Consider the following 16,403-nt stretch of genomic DNA (forward strand, 5'->3'; position numbering starts at 1 on the left):
GACTGGATGGTCTCAAACCTCTAGTTACAGCAGCAGCTGTGCCTCAGCTCTCCGCTGAACATCGAGTGTCAAACCGAGCCCCTCGGAGTCCTGTTACAGCATCTGAGCAGGGTTGGCTACTGCCAGGAGAGAGCCCGGCCCAGCCCTGGCTGTTATGAGCTGTTTGAGGAGTCAACCAGTGGGTGGAAGATCCATCTCTAACTCTGCCTTAAAGTGACCTGCATGAGGCATTCTCAATCTGTCCTTTCAAAGTCCTTAGTGGGGATGGTTCAAGTTCCAGATGCTCCGCTTCTGACCCAGCTGAAGTGCCTGGGGGAACAGCATAAGACGGCCAAGCGCTTCAGTCCTCCCACTAAGAGTTCCAGGTTCCTAACTTCTGCCCGATCAAAGCCACGCTGTTGTGAAGAGTCTGGGGATGAACCAGTAGACAGAAGATCTCTTGGCAACCCCCACCCTTCAAATCTTGAAAAATAAGTGACTTTAAGAATGTGTATGTGGGAGATATTTGTTTCATTGATGGACACCTCCCTGTGAGGCTGTTGGCATTTTTCACCAGGTCAGGCTAAGATAACTCCATCCACATGTCTGCTCCCACCCTGTCATTACCTTTTCAAACACAATTTCTCTTCCGTTACAAGACTGCTTATACAAAGAGCAACAGCGACACCATTTAATTAAATCATGTAGGTTTATTGAGGACTATTTAGCAAAGGATTCCCCAAATGATTTAAACAGAAGTAGATAGGTTCTTTCTCTCTGGATACATACAGATATTGCACTAGCAATTTAGAATATTTCCTGAGTTTCCTCTCCTACTCAACTAAAATCTTACACAGAAATAGTCAGCACTATTTCAAAAACCTGCCAGTAATAACATCAGCTGGGGCTGGGAGGCAGTTTTCCCACTTCCTGACGCTTTCCTATAGAATCGAGCTGACTGCTGCTGCCTTTACCTCCTGACTCCTGCAGTTGAGTTCCCAGCTTTGAGCCTACCACTCAAAAACTTCCCTTAACCAGAGACACCTGATGAGGTGTCAGACCTCTGCAGAATCATCACTTAAAATGAGCAAACCCTGGCTGCTTCCCAGCTTGGGCGAGGACACAGCCTTGCAGTTAACACATTACAATGGGCAGGGGGATGGAAGAGCCCGGAAACAACGCATCCGTGTTCACTGAGGGAGTGGAGTATGGAGTATGGAGGGGATTTGTCTCCCCTCTGCCCCACTCTTTCTGGTAGTCCAACAGGAGGAGAAAATGAACGTGGTCCACAGCAAGCCAGAACACTTGTGCAATGCAGGAAAGACTGCTGGATCTCTTATCACAAACTCCTCTGCAGACAACCAGATCCTGCCAAAGACACAAAAACACAGCTCAATGTGAAAGCCAAGTTACACTGCAGCAAAGGCAAGGGCCTTGCTGCTGTTGCTTCTAGAGATGACAACTCCACTCACAAAGCAAAGCAGACGGTGGTGCCAGCTGAAGCCCAGACTTCAGAGCAAGTAGTCCTCTTCAAGGTTATCCTCACCAGACATAGAGGTGGCTTCTGTTGGGCAGAAATGAGAAAACTGGATGTTCTACCAGGTACTGCTGGTAAGGCCCAGGAGAAAAGTGGGTCTCTTGGGGCTCAGTGACCTAAGAACCAAGCCTTAACCTTGCTACTGTAGAGTCTTAGCAAAGATGCTATAGGAAGGAAATGTACCTGACAAGCTGAGGCAGGAGAGAGTGTGCGCCACCTCTCCAGGGTTCTTCTGGGTCTCTGTGGGCATGCTCCCGAGAGAGGCGTCTGTCTCCGTGGCCTGAGGAGTGAAGAGAAGGAAGAATGCATTGGCTGTTGGGGAAGCAGAAGACGCTCCAAGTGCTTGGGCCCCTGCACCCATGTGGGAGACCTGGAAGAAGCTCTGGCTTCGGATCGACCCAGCTCCAGCCGTTGCTGCCTTTTGGGGAGTGAACCAGTGGATGGAAGACCTCTCTGCCTAACTCTGCCTTTTTTTTTTTAGGGGCTTTCCGGTGGAAACTGGAAAACCTGCTAGACAAATTTGAAAATAGCTGTAACACTGTCACTCTGCCTTTCAAATAAGTAATTTTTAAAAAATGTATTGGCTGGGCCGGCGCTGTGCTTTAACAGGCTAATCCTCCGCCTTGCGGCACCGGCACACCAGGTTCTAGTCCCAGTTGGGGTGCCGGATTCTGTCCCGGTTGCCCCTCTTCCAGTCCAGCTCTCTGCTGTAGCCCGGGAAGGCAGTAGAGGATGGCCCAAGTCCCTGGGCCCTGCACCCACATGGGAGACCAGGAGAAGCACCTGGCTCCTGCCATCGGATCAGCACGGTGTGCCGGCCTCGGTGGCCATTGGAGGGTGAACCAACGGCAAAGGAAGACCTTTCTCTGTCTCTCTCTCACTGTCCACTCTGCCTGTCAAAAAAAAAATGTATTGGCTGGTGGGAGAGATCACTGTCATTGTGCAAAAGGGATATGTTGCCCATTTTGACCCACTAATGGAGCAACTCTCAGTCCTTAGGAAAGCTAACCAAGGCCCTAGGTGGAAGCATTGTCTGTTCAGCCCATGCGTTCTGGAAGATGTGCCCTAAAGGGACCCTACTGGCTGGCTCACCCCATCCTTCAACATGTCTGGGTCTTCCTCGTTGTCATCCATGTATTCAGGAACCTCAACTGCATATCCTTTGCGAATCAACTCTAGCCCAACGTCAATATCCTGAGAAGAAAAATAAAAAGCGAATGGGAAACAGGGCAGAACTAGAACACTTTGAAGACACTTCTTGGGTGGGATAGTGACCAGGATCTTACACAGTAGGAATCACATCACATACATTTCTGGGAAACAAAGGAGGAAATGAAAGCAGAAGATACAACAGTGAGTGGTGAGTGAATCCTAGTCTTACCTTCCCATCGCTAGTGTCATAAAGGTAAATCTCTGGCCAGGTTGACATCCCAGTCTGGACATAGCTCGAAATCTTGGCCACCAGGGGCTTCCACTCGCAGCAGTAGGAGAGTCTGTCAAACTCATCCATAGCCTCATCCTCCCACTGCTCACCTGGGCAAAGATTGAGGCAGGATCAGAATCTCAGAATGGGAAGGGGTTATACCCGAGGGAACCACCTCCTTTCTGTTCAGGAAGCCATGTCTTCTCTGGTGCAGCAGGGGCTGCCTTCCAGACAAGTTTCAGCTGCTTTCTAAAGCTGGTAAGGAAAAGCCAGCTGAGCCCACAGAACTAAAATGCATGAGACTTCCACCTGCTGTATAGACGACCCATTTGGAGACAGTAGTCAGTGTGACCAACTTACCTATGGGGGCGACCCCTGCCAGACTGCACTCTATTGCTTGGAATGGCAGGCTCAGGAAATCACTCCTGAAGAGGAAGAAACTGAATTTAGAATGCGATGGGCAAGCTTTGGTGCAACAGTTAAGACATTGCCACTTCGGACACCCTCATCCAACTTAGGAAGCAGGGTTCAAGTCCTGGCTCTGGTCTAGATTCCAGCACTGACTCTAGTTGGATCCCTGCCACCCATGTGGGAAACCCAGATCGAGTACCAGACTCCTGCTTTTTGGTTCAACTCTGGATGCTGCAAAGCATTGAAGAATGAAGCAGCAGATACCTGCTGTAAGATAAGAGCTATCTCTTACCACAGAAATAGAAAAGGGGGAAGGAGGAAGAAAGATATCCCAGGGCCAGAAAGGCATTCCTGTATTTCCTGCTTTTAGACAGAACCAAGTAATCCTGTGTGGGAAGATCTGCTCTATGTAAATAGGGGACCTTCCAAATTCCAATGAATACCAACAGCCCACTACCAGATGCCTAAGGCCAAGTTCAAAGTTTATTCCAGCCAATCACACCCTGGCCCCACACTGACCTGAGAGCTCTGACATCCGACAGTGGACATTCTCCATTATCTCCATAGTCAACAAAGTAGAGGTCCAAGTTCCCATTCTCCATAATCTCAGCGACTCTGGCTCGAAACCACTGAGAGGTTTGAGGCAAAGTTGCTGCTACGATGTCTCCCACATTTGCTTTCAAGTCCTCAAGCTATACACAGGAAAGAGTATGAGGTGATAAGAGTTACGAAATGGTAGGCTAATATATAAACAGGGAATACCAGGAAGCACATAGTTGCCCCCACAGGAAAATAAAATTACAATGAAAAAAGATATGCCCCTTTCTCAGCATCAGCTCTGTCACTACGGCAACTTACCGGGCTTTTGTCATAATACTGGGTCATCTCTTCGATGAGCTTATTCAACTGCATGTTTCGGGAGCCAAGGATTTGGATCCAAAAGTGGTTAGGGTGTTCAGTAGCCGTGACATAGACGTCCAGATACTCATCTGGATGGAAACTGAAGTCGGGACTAGGAACTGAACACAGGGATAAGAACAGCCGCATCAGAACCATCTCTAGTTGGAATGGGGATGCTGCATTGGGCATGAGAAATTAAATACTGAGTGGCCCGCCGTTAGCCATTTTAAAAATGGCTGGAAGGACAACTGGACAGTAAGCCAACATTTTACATTCCTATTAATTACACGCCAGGTATTCCAATTATCTCCATATGGAGAAAAATCCTCCATTTGCTACTTGCAGCAGGGATCAGTACAGGCACACCTGCTCCTGATTTCATTCTACCCTTGACTTGTGAGCCTGAACAAGTCCATGAGCCTCTTCTCTTGGGGACCTCAGCCTTCCTTCCCAAGCCAGTGCCGCCTCTGTATACAAAAGCTTATGGCCTTTTCATTCTTGAATAGTAATGATTTTAATCAAACAGCTGTCCCCCAAACCCAATAAAAGCTGATCTAATTTTACTTCCTTAAAATGTATTTCAAGGTATCATGTACACCGGTTTCCAGTGTCAGCATATCTCCATCTCAGTTTCCATCACCACTAGCTGGTTTCTATTCAGAAAGTTTTATTCATGCTTAGTATAAATACAAGGAAAATACCACCATAAAGGCATACCTGTGATGGCACCTTAAAGTACAGCATGAAAACAAGCTAGTTGCTTTTTATTTGCGGTCACACAAGCCAAAATTCCTATTGCTCACATGGTTAAGAAGGATTACGTCTTTGTCACTTACTTTGAAACATGGCCATCTCTGGACTGTCCTGGTCCTGGTCATCGACAGGCTTCTCCCAGGAACTCTCTTTTGGCTCAACACTCATGTCGCCACCTCCTTTGTGGGGAGAAACCTCCAGGGGTGCAGCCTGTCCCATGCTGGAACTGGTGTTTTTCCACACAGCCAACTCTCCACGTCCTCCTGGCTCTGTCACTTCCTCCCTTTTCACACTGATCGGCTGCTTGCGTGGGACTCTGGTTTCTGTAGAATGGGCAATTCTCTTTCGAAGTTCTTCATCTTCTGACACTTTCTCTAGTATCAAATGCTGCGTGAGAAGCAAGGGAAGGATCAATGTATGCAGCCAGAAATTCTGACCCATCATGGAGCATTTGTAGATGCAACTCAAGCCTATCCATCTACTTACCTTGGCTGCTGCCACTTCTTTTTGGGTTCCTGAGATTTTTATAAGTCTTGATAGTAGTAAGGTCCCCTCGGATTCTTTGTCACAGGTAATTTTAGCTCCAGAAGCTTTACAGATGGAACGAATTGTCTCACCACCTCTCCCTGCAGAAAACAGTTCATAAACACTTGTCATTGCCTCCTGGTCAGTCATAACTACTAGAGAGGTATGATTAGTTTGCATTCCAAACTGAACAGACTGTAGGATTTTCAATGTAAAGGAGGAATTAATGAAACCATTACTATGGGAATATTGAATATTCTGCTTTCCATTTTATTAACCCTTTACTAGATTATCTTCCACTGTTAACCATTAAGGAAGGAACCATTAAGGAAGGTTCCAGCCCAGCAAAATTATGATGCATGGTGTGTCAGAACCCTGGGTGTAGGATGGTCCTGCCTCTGCTAAACTGTATCCGTGTTCAAGAGGAAGGCGGCAGGTCAGGTGCTCCCTAACAACATGCCCTCCGAAGAGCTGGGGTGATATGGCACCTCTGGTTTCCCTTGAAAGATTTATTATGAGGTAAACATGTCTCCCAGAACCCTCTGGAACCTTCTTGTAATGTTCAATCAAGCAATGGCTTGAGATAATGGTTTTACCATTGGCTCTGTAAAGATGTAAAACTCTGGTCAATATCCCTGGTTTTCATTTCCCCTCAGCAAGAAGAGGGAGCAGGCCAGGAAAATTCCCGGGAAAGTGTGAAAGGAAGGTAAAGACTAAAGGGAGCAGACGTGGCCACTCAGGGTACCTATGATTCTGCCCACAGATCTCTGGGGAACGGAGAGCTGCTCAGACACCGGGGTGTTCTCTGTCAGGAGCTGGTGGATGGCTGCCTTGGCCTTGCACACTTGAACAGGAAAGCCGCTGATGAGCAGCACCCGCTCATCACCCACATCTTCCGTGTCCACGTCAATCCGAGCGCCAGTCTGTTTCCGCAGCTGCAAAGGATAACAACAGGCTCTGAAGAGTTTCCATCTGGGACCAGCTAACTCTAGACAAACCCTGGAGGTTGATGGAATTTGTCAAAGGCCTCAGTTAAATCCGAAGCCGGTGATCAGTCTTCCATTACTTGTACTTATGGAAGGAAAATGGTGACAAATGTAACCTTACACAGCAGCTAAAACAATCAGTTCTCTGTGTTCAGAATCCTTTTCTCTAATACAATTTGGATTAGAAAATCAAATATTGTTTTGACATTCCCCTTTTAAAGAGAATTAATTTGAGAGAAAGAGGGAGTGCTCCCACACAGAAGTGGTTACTTGTATCAACCCTGCAGTGTCCCGGGGTCTGCACTAGCATCAAGTCGGGGCCAGGATTCAAACCCAGGTTCTATAGTATGGGATGCAAGTGTCTTAAGTGCTGGGCTAAACATCTGGCCCTTTCTTCCTTGACATTTCAAGAACAAAGGAAAACCAATATTTACTGTCAAGTCATGCCTATGAGAGTTCATTTAGTCCATAAAAGTTCAACCTATACCAAAAGAATCATCCAATCAAACATTCAAGGGTTGGTTGTTATGGTACAGTGAGTTAAAGCTCCATGTTGCAATGCCCATAGTCCCAGCTACTCCACTTCTGATCAGGAAGGAATATAACAGCTAAAAAGTTCCTGAAGTTTATTAAGATTCATTTGAAAGAGAAAGAGGACAGACAGATCTGTCTGCTGGTTCAGTCCCCAGAGTTGGGTGGGGACAGACAGAAGTAGGAGCTTCTTCCGGGTCTCATGGGTAGCAGGGTCCCAAGCACTTGGGATATTTGCTGCTTTTCCCAGGCCAGTAGTAGGGAGCTGGATAAGTAGAATAGCCAGGACTCACCAACGCCTACATAGAACACCAGTGCTTCAAGTGATGGCTTTACCCACTATGATGTAGTGATGGCCCCTGTGGTTTTCTTTCTAAACATGCATACCATGGGTGTTGTGATATGGGTCCAAAGGAAGTTAACAAATAGACTCAATCTCTGGGAAAGCTAATTGGCAGTCACAAACATGTACCTGTTTGATATTGGCTCCTTGCCGGCCAATGATCAGCTTCACAGCCTCCTGGGGGACCCGCATCTCTACCTCGATGTCATCTTCCCCAACAAATGTCAGCCGCTCCTCTGCACACATCACAGCTCATTAGATCAGACTTGAATATCCCCCACAGTTAAGAAAAGCCCTCCCCCAAATCTAGCAGACACTCAAGATAAAAGCAGACTCTGCAAAGAAGGGGTGGGTTTTAAACCAACTGCTTCTTCCAAGTCATGATTCCTGCAAATAAAGGCCAGCAGTTTTTCAGGTATACACCAGGCTCAGAATTTGACTCATTTGTAAATAAACCATTCTCTAGGTCCTATTCTTGTCCAACCTGTGGGGGAAACTCTAGCCCCAACAACTAATTAGAGAGCAGTAGTATAGAAAAGACTAAAAGAAACAGCAAGTTATAAAGTCAATCACATTCCAACAAACACATAGTCTGGCAATTTAAGAAAGTATGGACATTCTCACAGGTGCAGCTATGGGTTTACATACCTCGGCTTTCTCTATACCTGCGGTATAGAATATAGACAATTGTTGCACTGGCTGGGATCCCAAGGCCCAGGGCTACCTTCTGAGTTGTGGACAGGTTTGTCCAGGCAGTCCGTCCGGTCGACATTTTTTGCTGTACCAATTTATATCCTGAAACAAGTAAGCCATAGGAAAGAAAGGACTTTCACTAACACTTGTAAGGCCAGCAGGAGGTATAGGTTCACGTTGTTGTATTATTGACAAGAATCCTACTGCCTACGTTCCCATTTCCAGGGCTTCAGTAATCTAAATCCATTCCTCAGGGAATTCCTCCACTCTTCCATCCACAAGAACTATTCACGGATCAGTTTAGAGACAAAGGAGCAACAAGATTAAATGAATCAAATATTTAAATTATACCTTTAGATTTCATATCAAACCATTTAAAATTCTTTACCTGGGGCCAGCATCGTGGCACAGTGGGTTAAGTTGCCACTGTGACACTGGCATCCCATGTTGGAGTGCAAGCTTGAATCCAGGCAACTCCCCTTCTGACCCAGCTTCCTGCTCAAGCACCTGGGAAAGCAGCTGATGGGCAGCTAAGTACTTGAGCTGCTGTCACCCCTGCAGGAGACCCAGTTGGAGTTCCAGGCTCCTGGCCATTACTATCATCTGGGGAGTAAACAAGATCTTTCCCTCCAACTCTGCCTTTCAAATAAAAAGCTATTAAAATGCTGGCCTCCACCCAGAAGACTTGCTAGTTTTTAACATAGGAATAGGCTAGAGATTACCAATCCCTACCTCTCTGATAGATTTTAGTATATCAGGAGCAGGCTAGATAGGATCACAATTCCAGCCCTGGGGAGAGGGGTTTGTCCTTGCCGGATTGGTTGTTAGCTTTATTCCACTTGAGTATTTAAGACTGGCACTGGCAACTCCTCCAGGAAGCTAGGAAGACTGGCTGCTGTGGCAGTCAATAAATCTTTGCTCACTGTCCCTGCACAGAGCCAAGAGCGCCTCTTGTCTCCTAACATTGGATGCAGATATTGAATAGCAGGCATTCCAGCAGTCGCTTACCTGATCCCCATCCACCTCCTTAAAGCAAACCCTTTCCCGATTCCAGTTACTCTACTACCTACTCCATTTCTTTCTTATACACAAAAATTTGACAAATACTTTGTCCTCCTTCTCTTCTTCAATCCATTCTAACTGCTCAACAAGGTCAAAGACTTCATATCACTAAATCCAAGATTTCTTTCTCATCTTACCCAACTTTTGCCACCCAGTCTTTACATTGTGTAGTTTGCCTTTTAGAAACTGATCTGCATTATAATTTGCCTCTAGGCATAAAAGCTCAACCCAAATAATTTTTAAAAATTGGTTTATTCTGGTGAGGCTAAAATACACTTAAATTCTATCTAGTCTCAGAAAGCTTTGGTGAACACAAGAAACTTCTTGAGGGAATGCCCTGAGCTTTGTCAAATCCTTTTTTTGTAGACAATTGCTGTGAATTCAATCCACCCTTCTTGCCTGAAGAAAAATACAAAACCACCTACCTTATCACTAGGTGGAGACACCTGAGGAAACACTGCTTAGTCCCCCTCCCCTTTTAGGGTGGAGACAAAGGTTTAATGAGGGCTGTTTGTTTTCCTTTTGGAGGTTTTGTTTTACTCTGGATAAGGATGCAAATACAAGTCCATGAATACTCTATGAATGTATAGGTGGCATGCACCGCCCAATAGAGGAAAGAGAAACAGGTTTGGCTTCAAAAAGGTGATTTTTCTTGCTTAAACTTTAAAAGCCTTTTAAAAATATAAAGTTTACTTGAAATGCAGATAAAGAGGGAGGGAGAGAGCACTTCCATTGATGGCTCACTCCTCAAAAGGCCTCTGGGCCAGGCCAAAGCCAGCAACCTAGAACCCCATCAGTCTCCCACGTGGGTGGCAGGGGCCCAAGTACTTGGGTCATTTTTCTGCAGCTTTCCCAGGCACACTGTAAGAGAAGTGGAGACTCAAACCCACACCCCTGGGAGATGCCAGCACTGCAGGCAGGATCTTAACCCACTGCAGCACAATGCCAGGCCCTTCAACAAGTGAGGGGCAAGTGTTGTGGCACAGTGGGTTAAGTCGCTGCCTGAGTGCCCCTATTCCATGAGCACTGGTTTTGAGTCCTGGCTGCTTCACTTCCCCGATCCAGTTCCCAGTTACTGTGCCTTGGGAAAGGGGCAAAAGATGGCCCAAGTACAGGGCACACGAAGTTCCAGAGTTCCAGGCTCCTGGCTTCCGCCTGGCCCAGTCCCAGCTGTTTACAGCCATTTAGGGAGTGAACCAGGAGATGGAAGATCTCTGTTACTCTGTAAATATTAAAAATAGTGTCAGTTTTTGTTACCAGTTGAGCATGATGGGGACAGGAGGAGTAAGAATTCCTGCTATGAGGTTAAGTCACTGTCTGAGGACAGACAACGTAAAGGCAGTGTCAGTTTTCAATTGATGCAATAGTTGGAAGCTAGAACCACATTTCTTGGCACCCTCTTTGGCAGGTTTTTGCAGCAGCAGGAGTCTAGGCATTAAGCACTCTGGGGAAACAAATTTGGCCCTGTAAGAGTGATAACTTGATCCTTCGTGACCTTTCACACAACTTTCTGGCAACAATTTATCCTGAGGGGACACAGAAATTGGAATTTTAGGGGTAGGCTTTGTGCGCAGCGGTTTAAGCTGCTGCCTGTGCTGCCGGCATCCCACTCAAAGGCTGGTACTCAAGTCCCCGGTTTGCCACTTCCAACCCAGCTTCCTGCTAACGTGCCTGGGAAAGCAGGACGGCCCAGGTCCTTGGGCCCCTGCCACCCCTGTGGGATCAGGATAGAGTTCCAGGTTTTTTAAAAATTATCTTGAAAGACAGAGATCGACCTTTTACTTGCTGGTTCACTCCCCAAATGGCTGCAACAGCCAGAGCTGGGCCGATCTGAGCCAGGAGCTTCTTTCCTGTCTCTCACGTGGGTACAGGGGCCCAAGGACTTCGACCACCATCCGCTATGAGCAGGGAGCTGGATCGGGAGTGGAGCAGCCAGGACTTGACCCGGCTCCCATATGGGATGCTGGCACTGCAGCCGGCGACTTTACCCAGGTTCCGGTCTTTGGTCCGGCCCAGTCCGGGTGGCCATTGAGGCAGCGAACCAGTGGATTGAAGATGTCTCTCCCTAACTTGTTCAAATAAATCCTTTCACCTCTTTTCATGAGTTTCTCAGTCAAGAAAGTTCAAATTCAAGGCCAAAGGCTATCTATCTCTGGCCCCCCCAGCCAAACTCCTGCAATCCTAACCTGCACTACTTTGTTCTTCAGTCCTCCGACCTTCCATAGAAACCCAAAGATCCCTTCATAGTACATGCCAAACAGCTGGCTGAGCCGAGAGCCACAGTAGGTGCAGGGAGACCAATCAGACCAGTCCAGGTGTCAGTCATGGAAAGACAGCTGGATTAGACTTCTAATGAGTATACAAGACCTCACAACTCATAAAGGCGCTGGCTATCAGGCGTCTAGCCTCAACACGTGGTATACCGATGCTGGCGTTTGAGAGGAGAACATTGATAACTTGGTGATGGAGCACGAGTCTTAGCAATAGGAGTGTCCAAGACAAGCAAAAATTCGTTGGACAACTTCTGTTTGAGCCAAAAGCTAGACTTGCCAACTCCTCTGCAGACACTACGAGTAGGTTCCTGCTAGTTATCAACGGTTATCTCAAACAGCGTGAGGGAGGACATGGGAAACCCACCACCCGCACAAGCGGTGTAAGTCGCCGTCGCACCGGGCGTAAAAGAAGAAAGCGGCTGGGGAAAGTACAAGTCAACTGATGGCGGCTCTCAAAGAACCAGTCGAAGAGCCCAGTCGGGGCAAGCCTTCGAGCACGTGGCTCGCTGTGGCCTAACCCAGGGGCCAGAGCATCTTCTCCAAGTGGTAACGCTGCCTCCCCGGACAGCGAGTCGCAGCCAGGGCTCTGTCCCCGGCGCCGGAGCCCCACTCCCTGTCTTCCCCCGGGACGACTCCGGGAGCCGGCTCCCTTCCCTCGACTCCGCGTTCCCGTCCGCCGATGCCAGCCTGGCCCCGGACCCAGGCTCACCCACCCCCAAGCCTCCGCGCCCCATCCCCGGCTTTACCGCTTCTGCAGTCAGCTGGAGCACGCCGCCGAGCACGCCGCCGAGCACGCCGCCTCGCACCTCAGACCACTCGCCTCCGCGTCTGCCTCTTCGCACTGCCACTCGGAGCTCCGACGCCCGCACTTCACTCTGCGCTTCCCCGCCCCCGCGGCCCGCCTGCACCAATCAACGCCCGGGTCGCCGTCGGACCAATCACCTCCCTCCGCCTCAACCAATCGTGCGGCGGCCTGCCCTAAACTGGGAGGTTGCTGCGTGCTGATGCCCAATTACCCGGATGGAACCCAAAGCCGGCCCACACTGCTAGCCAATAAGATTTCGGGAAGGCAGATGTTATTCATTGAGATTGCACCTGCTGAGAATTAACCAGCCAATTAGAAGCTGCATGGAGTCCCGTCAGGGCACCGCTAAGCCAATTTCGGATGAGGTTTCCTCCTATGCCCTAGGGGAGGTTTAGCGATCACGAGGCGGGGTCCCAGGTGCGTGAGGTGTGAACCACTCATGCGTGTCGCTGTTAACACGAAACTGGACCCCTTGTTTGAGTGATGTCACTCCACGACCCCGTGACCACTGGGGGAACAGCGTCATGCGTGGTGCCCCACCCCTCGTCTCTCTTCCCAGTTTTTGCGTGCATCGGTCTCCAATATCCAGACATTCAAAGCATTCAACAACGGCACAGTCATGGAAGTGGCTTTATCATGGGTGGAGATCGGGTCTGTGGGAAGGACCCATGCCTCTGGCGACACTGGGACCCGCGGTGTGGACCAAGCAGACCCGGGTTCCCCGGGCGTGGTAAGGGAGCTGCGGGCCGCGCGGGCCTCGGGGCCGCCCTCTCCTGGGGGTTGATGGACACCTGTCGCGGCGGCAGGCGCCAGAGCCCGAGCCGGGAGTCTTCTGTGGGGACCAAAAGGCGATGGGTTTCGCAGGCGGCGGTTTGCTTTGGAAGACTGTATTCCAGCCGCCGTCTGGGTCCCCGGACCGTTAAGAACGGTTGGGCCCTGCTCCCGCTTCGGCGGCGGGGAGCTCGCGAGCCTGGCCCCGCGCCCCCCGCACCCGCCCGGCGCGGCGGGCTCACCCCGGGGACCAGGGCTCCGCCGCTCTCCAGCACGGACAGGTCTGCACTAACCACCTTCACGATGCCCGGTACACGATGAGCGCTCAATAAATGTTGAATGAACGCAAGATTTTATCTTTGGTCAATCAGGGAGATGCGTTTAGGTTTCATGTATCCCCCTGAATTTTAAAAGTCAGCATTGGTTTCGAATAAACAAGTGCACTGTCTATAAAACTCAAAAGAAAAAAAAGGTTATTACAATTAATAGGTCTTTCCTTCAGAGACAGCCAACGCTGCCAGTTTGTGAGGTTTTCCTCAAGCTACCCTACACCTAATACGCGTGCATACAAGTGTGTACTCCTACCTAGATGACATATCATGCTATTTTTGCAGCTTCCTTTTTGATAATCTGAAACTGCATAGCAGCTCATACTGATCTGCTTCATAGTATGAATGTGAGCTATATTAATAACACATGTTTAACCAATCCTTTAACATCTAGATATGCAAGCATATTTCATCTTACCCTTGTATGTTTATGTAATGATTGAAATGCAAGTACTAAAGAAGTGTGTGCATTTTTTTAAACTGGAAAGATACAATCTTGCAAATTCTCTTCTTCCACAAAGTTTACTTGGTAATTGAAATTTTATTTTGTAAATTATGTTTATGTACTCTATTTGTTGTTGAAAGTTAAAAATGTTTTCCCATTTGTCCTATGTCTTTATTTCATTTCTCGTGATTTGTTGGGCAAATGGTTTAAATTAAAAAAAAAATTTATGTAGTTGAGCTTATCAGCAGTGTCTTTGATAACTTCTGAACTTCATATCAAATTTAGAAAAATCTCCCACTGCTTCAGATTACTTTTTAAAATGCTTATGCTTTCCTTAAATGCTGTTGTAGTGTCTTTTTGTGTATATTCATAAATATTTTGTCTGGGTCTTATTTGGTATAAAGATGTGAGATGGAGATCCAACCTTACTTTTAAAAAAACGCCTTATTTATTTGAGAGGCAGAGAGAGAAACAGGGCGCGATAATGAGTTTCTACTTCTTTGCCCTCACCCGATGTTTGCAACAGCTGGGTCTGCCTCACAGGTCCATGCCCATGCCTCGAAGCCCTCCACCCAGCAAGGGCCCACATCCATAAAAACTCCAGATGAGGGCCCAGTGTCTCTCCTTTCCCCTCTAGGGCTATTGGTGGTGAAGGGCTTTCTGGGAGGGGAATTCATGAAATTGCTACCAAGACTTTGATCAGCAGTGTCCTTGGCTCTAATAGCCCCCCTGGCACAGGGTGGGGCATGGAGTTCCTTGAACTGCCCCCAGGGTAACACACCTAAAAGGTTACTGGACTTGAGTAAGACTTTTGATGTGCAAATGCTTGTTGGCTTCTGAGGCATGCTTCTCTGCTTCTTCCCTCATTCGACCACAAGAAATCCATTTTTGTCAACCACAAGAAATCCATTTTTGTTATTCAACCAGCTCACACACACAGGCTAGTATCCATCTGCCTTGCTATCTAACATAAGAACATATGTGGAATTAGGAAATAGAGTGAGGGATATGTTAAACTTTGCAGCAAAATGAAGATCTTTGTACAGTGATGAAAGGTTAACAGCAATAAAGACACTGCATCGGAAAAATAAGTGTTGGGGGGAAACATTGCAATGGTATAAATGGGGTCTCATGAGCCTTGGAGTTGGGCTAGGTCCTGCCTTGTTGGACTCCCTAGCATGCAAGTAGTAATTGAAGCTGCAGGTGTGGATGAAATTGCCAAAAGAGAACTGACTGACATGAGCAGTGGATAGAGGGCACAGTAAAATATGCCAAAACTCAGGATACTCCAGGAGAAGGCAAGAGAAAGAGGGCACAGAAATGAAACAGTTCTTGGAGGGAGCGTCTGCCTTGGTGCTAGAGTGGAGTGAGGTGTGGCTTCATGCTGGTCCCCTGGGCCAACTGCCTGGGAAGCGTGGAGTTTGGTGAGGAGGCAAGCAGGGCAGAAGGGAATAGAAGTAACCCTGGGTGAGGTGATCCCCAATCACCGCACATTCGGGACTTGCCATCTCGTTCTCTTGCGAGAGCCCAAATCAGGATCGAAAGATGGAGCTGGGATTGGGTAGATTGCAAATGTCTTCATTCTCCCCAGTTCCTAAGAGTAAATTCTTTTTCCTTGAAGGGTGTTCTGAAGAGGCTCCATGAAGCAGTAGGTGAAACGAATTTACATATGGTCTGGGCTGCCCAGGGCAGTCGTTGGGCAGGTGTGACCACTCAGTAAGCAGAGGTGGGAAAGTGGACTTCACCAAGGGTTCTCTCACACAGGCGGCCTGGCCACAGAGCACGCACCCTGAGCCATTCTAACAATGTCCAGCTGTTTTAGTCTTTGGAAAACAGCACACATCTCTCCCGTTGCCCACTGCAGGAGTCACTGTTGCCTCTGCATTAATCAAGCCCCTCACAGAAGCCTGCAACTGGGAGCATGAGTGGTTTTTTTTTTTTTTTGTCTTGTTTTTAAAGATTTCTTTATTTGAAGGGTATATTTACAAATGGAGAGATGGTCACTGCTAGGGCAGGGCCAGTCCAAAGCCAGTTTTTTCTGAGTCTCCCACATGAGTGCAGGGGCTATTTTTAGGTGCTTTCTCAGGCACAGATTGGAAGTGGAGCAGTCAGGACTTGAACCTGTGCCCGTATAGGATGCAAGCATCTCTGGCAGTGGCTTAACTTGCTATGCCATAGCGCTGGCCCGGGTTGGTGCTGCTATTCAGTCTTAGACGAGATTGATGAATTGGGACAGGTGTCCTAGGAGAGATTCTCTTTAGCCTCTTCAGTCAGTCACCCAGTGCTTCCTTCTTCGTTCCCCTCACAAAGCAGTTTGGGGGAACAGGGTTCAGGGGCTCCTGATCTCAGGTGCTCGCCAGCCTGAGTCATCCTCACGCTCACCTCTCAGGGCAGGAGTCCCATCCACAGCCTCCTCCGCCCTCTGGGAGATGGGACTGGTGGTGGTAAGGGAGCTAAGTAAACGTTAGCCTATGTGTCCAACAAGGGGCCCAAGAAAACGAGAATTGTTTGGAAATGGGAATTTTTGTGAGAGGGAGACAAACCAGCATTTACATGATCAAAAGTCTTGCCACCATTCCGTAACCTAGACAGATGGGTCCCAGCCCTCTCCCTGGGGGCAGCTTAGGGGAATCTCAT

The 16,403-nt window shown here is 48.2% G+C and overlaps 1 protein-coding gene and 1 non-coding gene across 2 annotated transcripts; both read right to left on the reverse strand.

The window, feature by feature from the left end:
• Nucleotides 1–690: 690 nt before the first annotated feature.
• Nucleotides 691–12,210, reverse strand: TDRKH (tudor and KH domain containing). The gene is made up of 14 exons (XM_062193593.1): nt 12,163–12,210; nt 8,037–8,183; nt 7,518–7,624; nt 6,274–6,463; nt 5,490–5,629; nt 5,087–5,390; nt 4,209–4,369; nt 3,870–4,042; nt 3,300–3,364; nt 2,898–3,049; nt 2,609–2,710; nt 1,700–1,796; nt 1,452–1,543; nt 691–1,347 (listed from the first exon to the last, which is right to left on the reverse strand). Exons 2-13 carry the CDS (start codon nt 8,158–8,160, stop codon nt 1,491–1,493), a joined length of 1,668 nt encoding a protein of 555 aa, XP_062049577.1. The 5' UTR covers nt 8,161–8,183; nt 12,163–12,210; the 3' UTR covers nt 691–1,347; nt 1,452–1,490.
• LOC133761291 (U7 small nuclear RNA) lies at nt 1,996–2,057 on the reverse strand. Its single transcript, XR_009866093.1, has one exon. It is a non-coding gene; the product is annotated as a U7 small nuclear RNA (small nuclear RNA).
• Nucleotides 12,211–16,403: the final 4,193 nt, after the last annotated feature.

This window comes from Lepus europaeus, chromosome 5 (assembly GCF_033115175.1).
Source record: "Lepus europaeus isolate LE1 chromosome 5, mLepTim1.pri, whole genome shotgun sequence".
In the NCBI taxonomy this organism is placed as follows: domain Eukaryota; kingdom Metazoa; phylum Chordata; class Mammalia; order Lagomorpha; family Leporidae; genus Lepus; species Lepus europaeus.

Bases quoted from the DNA above. Each gene is read 5' to 3' on its own strand.
- TDRKH (XM_062193593.1), bottom strand. From the start codon at position 8,160: ATGTCGACCGGACGGACTGCCTGGACAAACCTGTCCACAACTCAGAAG. The intron at 5,630-6,273 runs GTACCCTGAGTG...TGTTTTCTGCAG, and splicing joins ATCTGTGGGCAGAATCATAG to GGAGAGGTGGTGAGACAATT. The intron at 1,544-1,699 runs GTACATTTCCTT...TCTGCCCAACAG, and splicing joins CTCCTGCCTCAGCTTGTCAG to AAGCCACCTCTATGTCTGGT.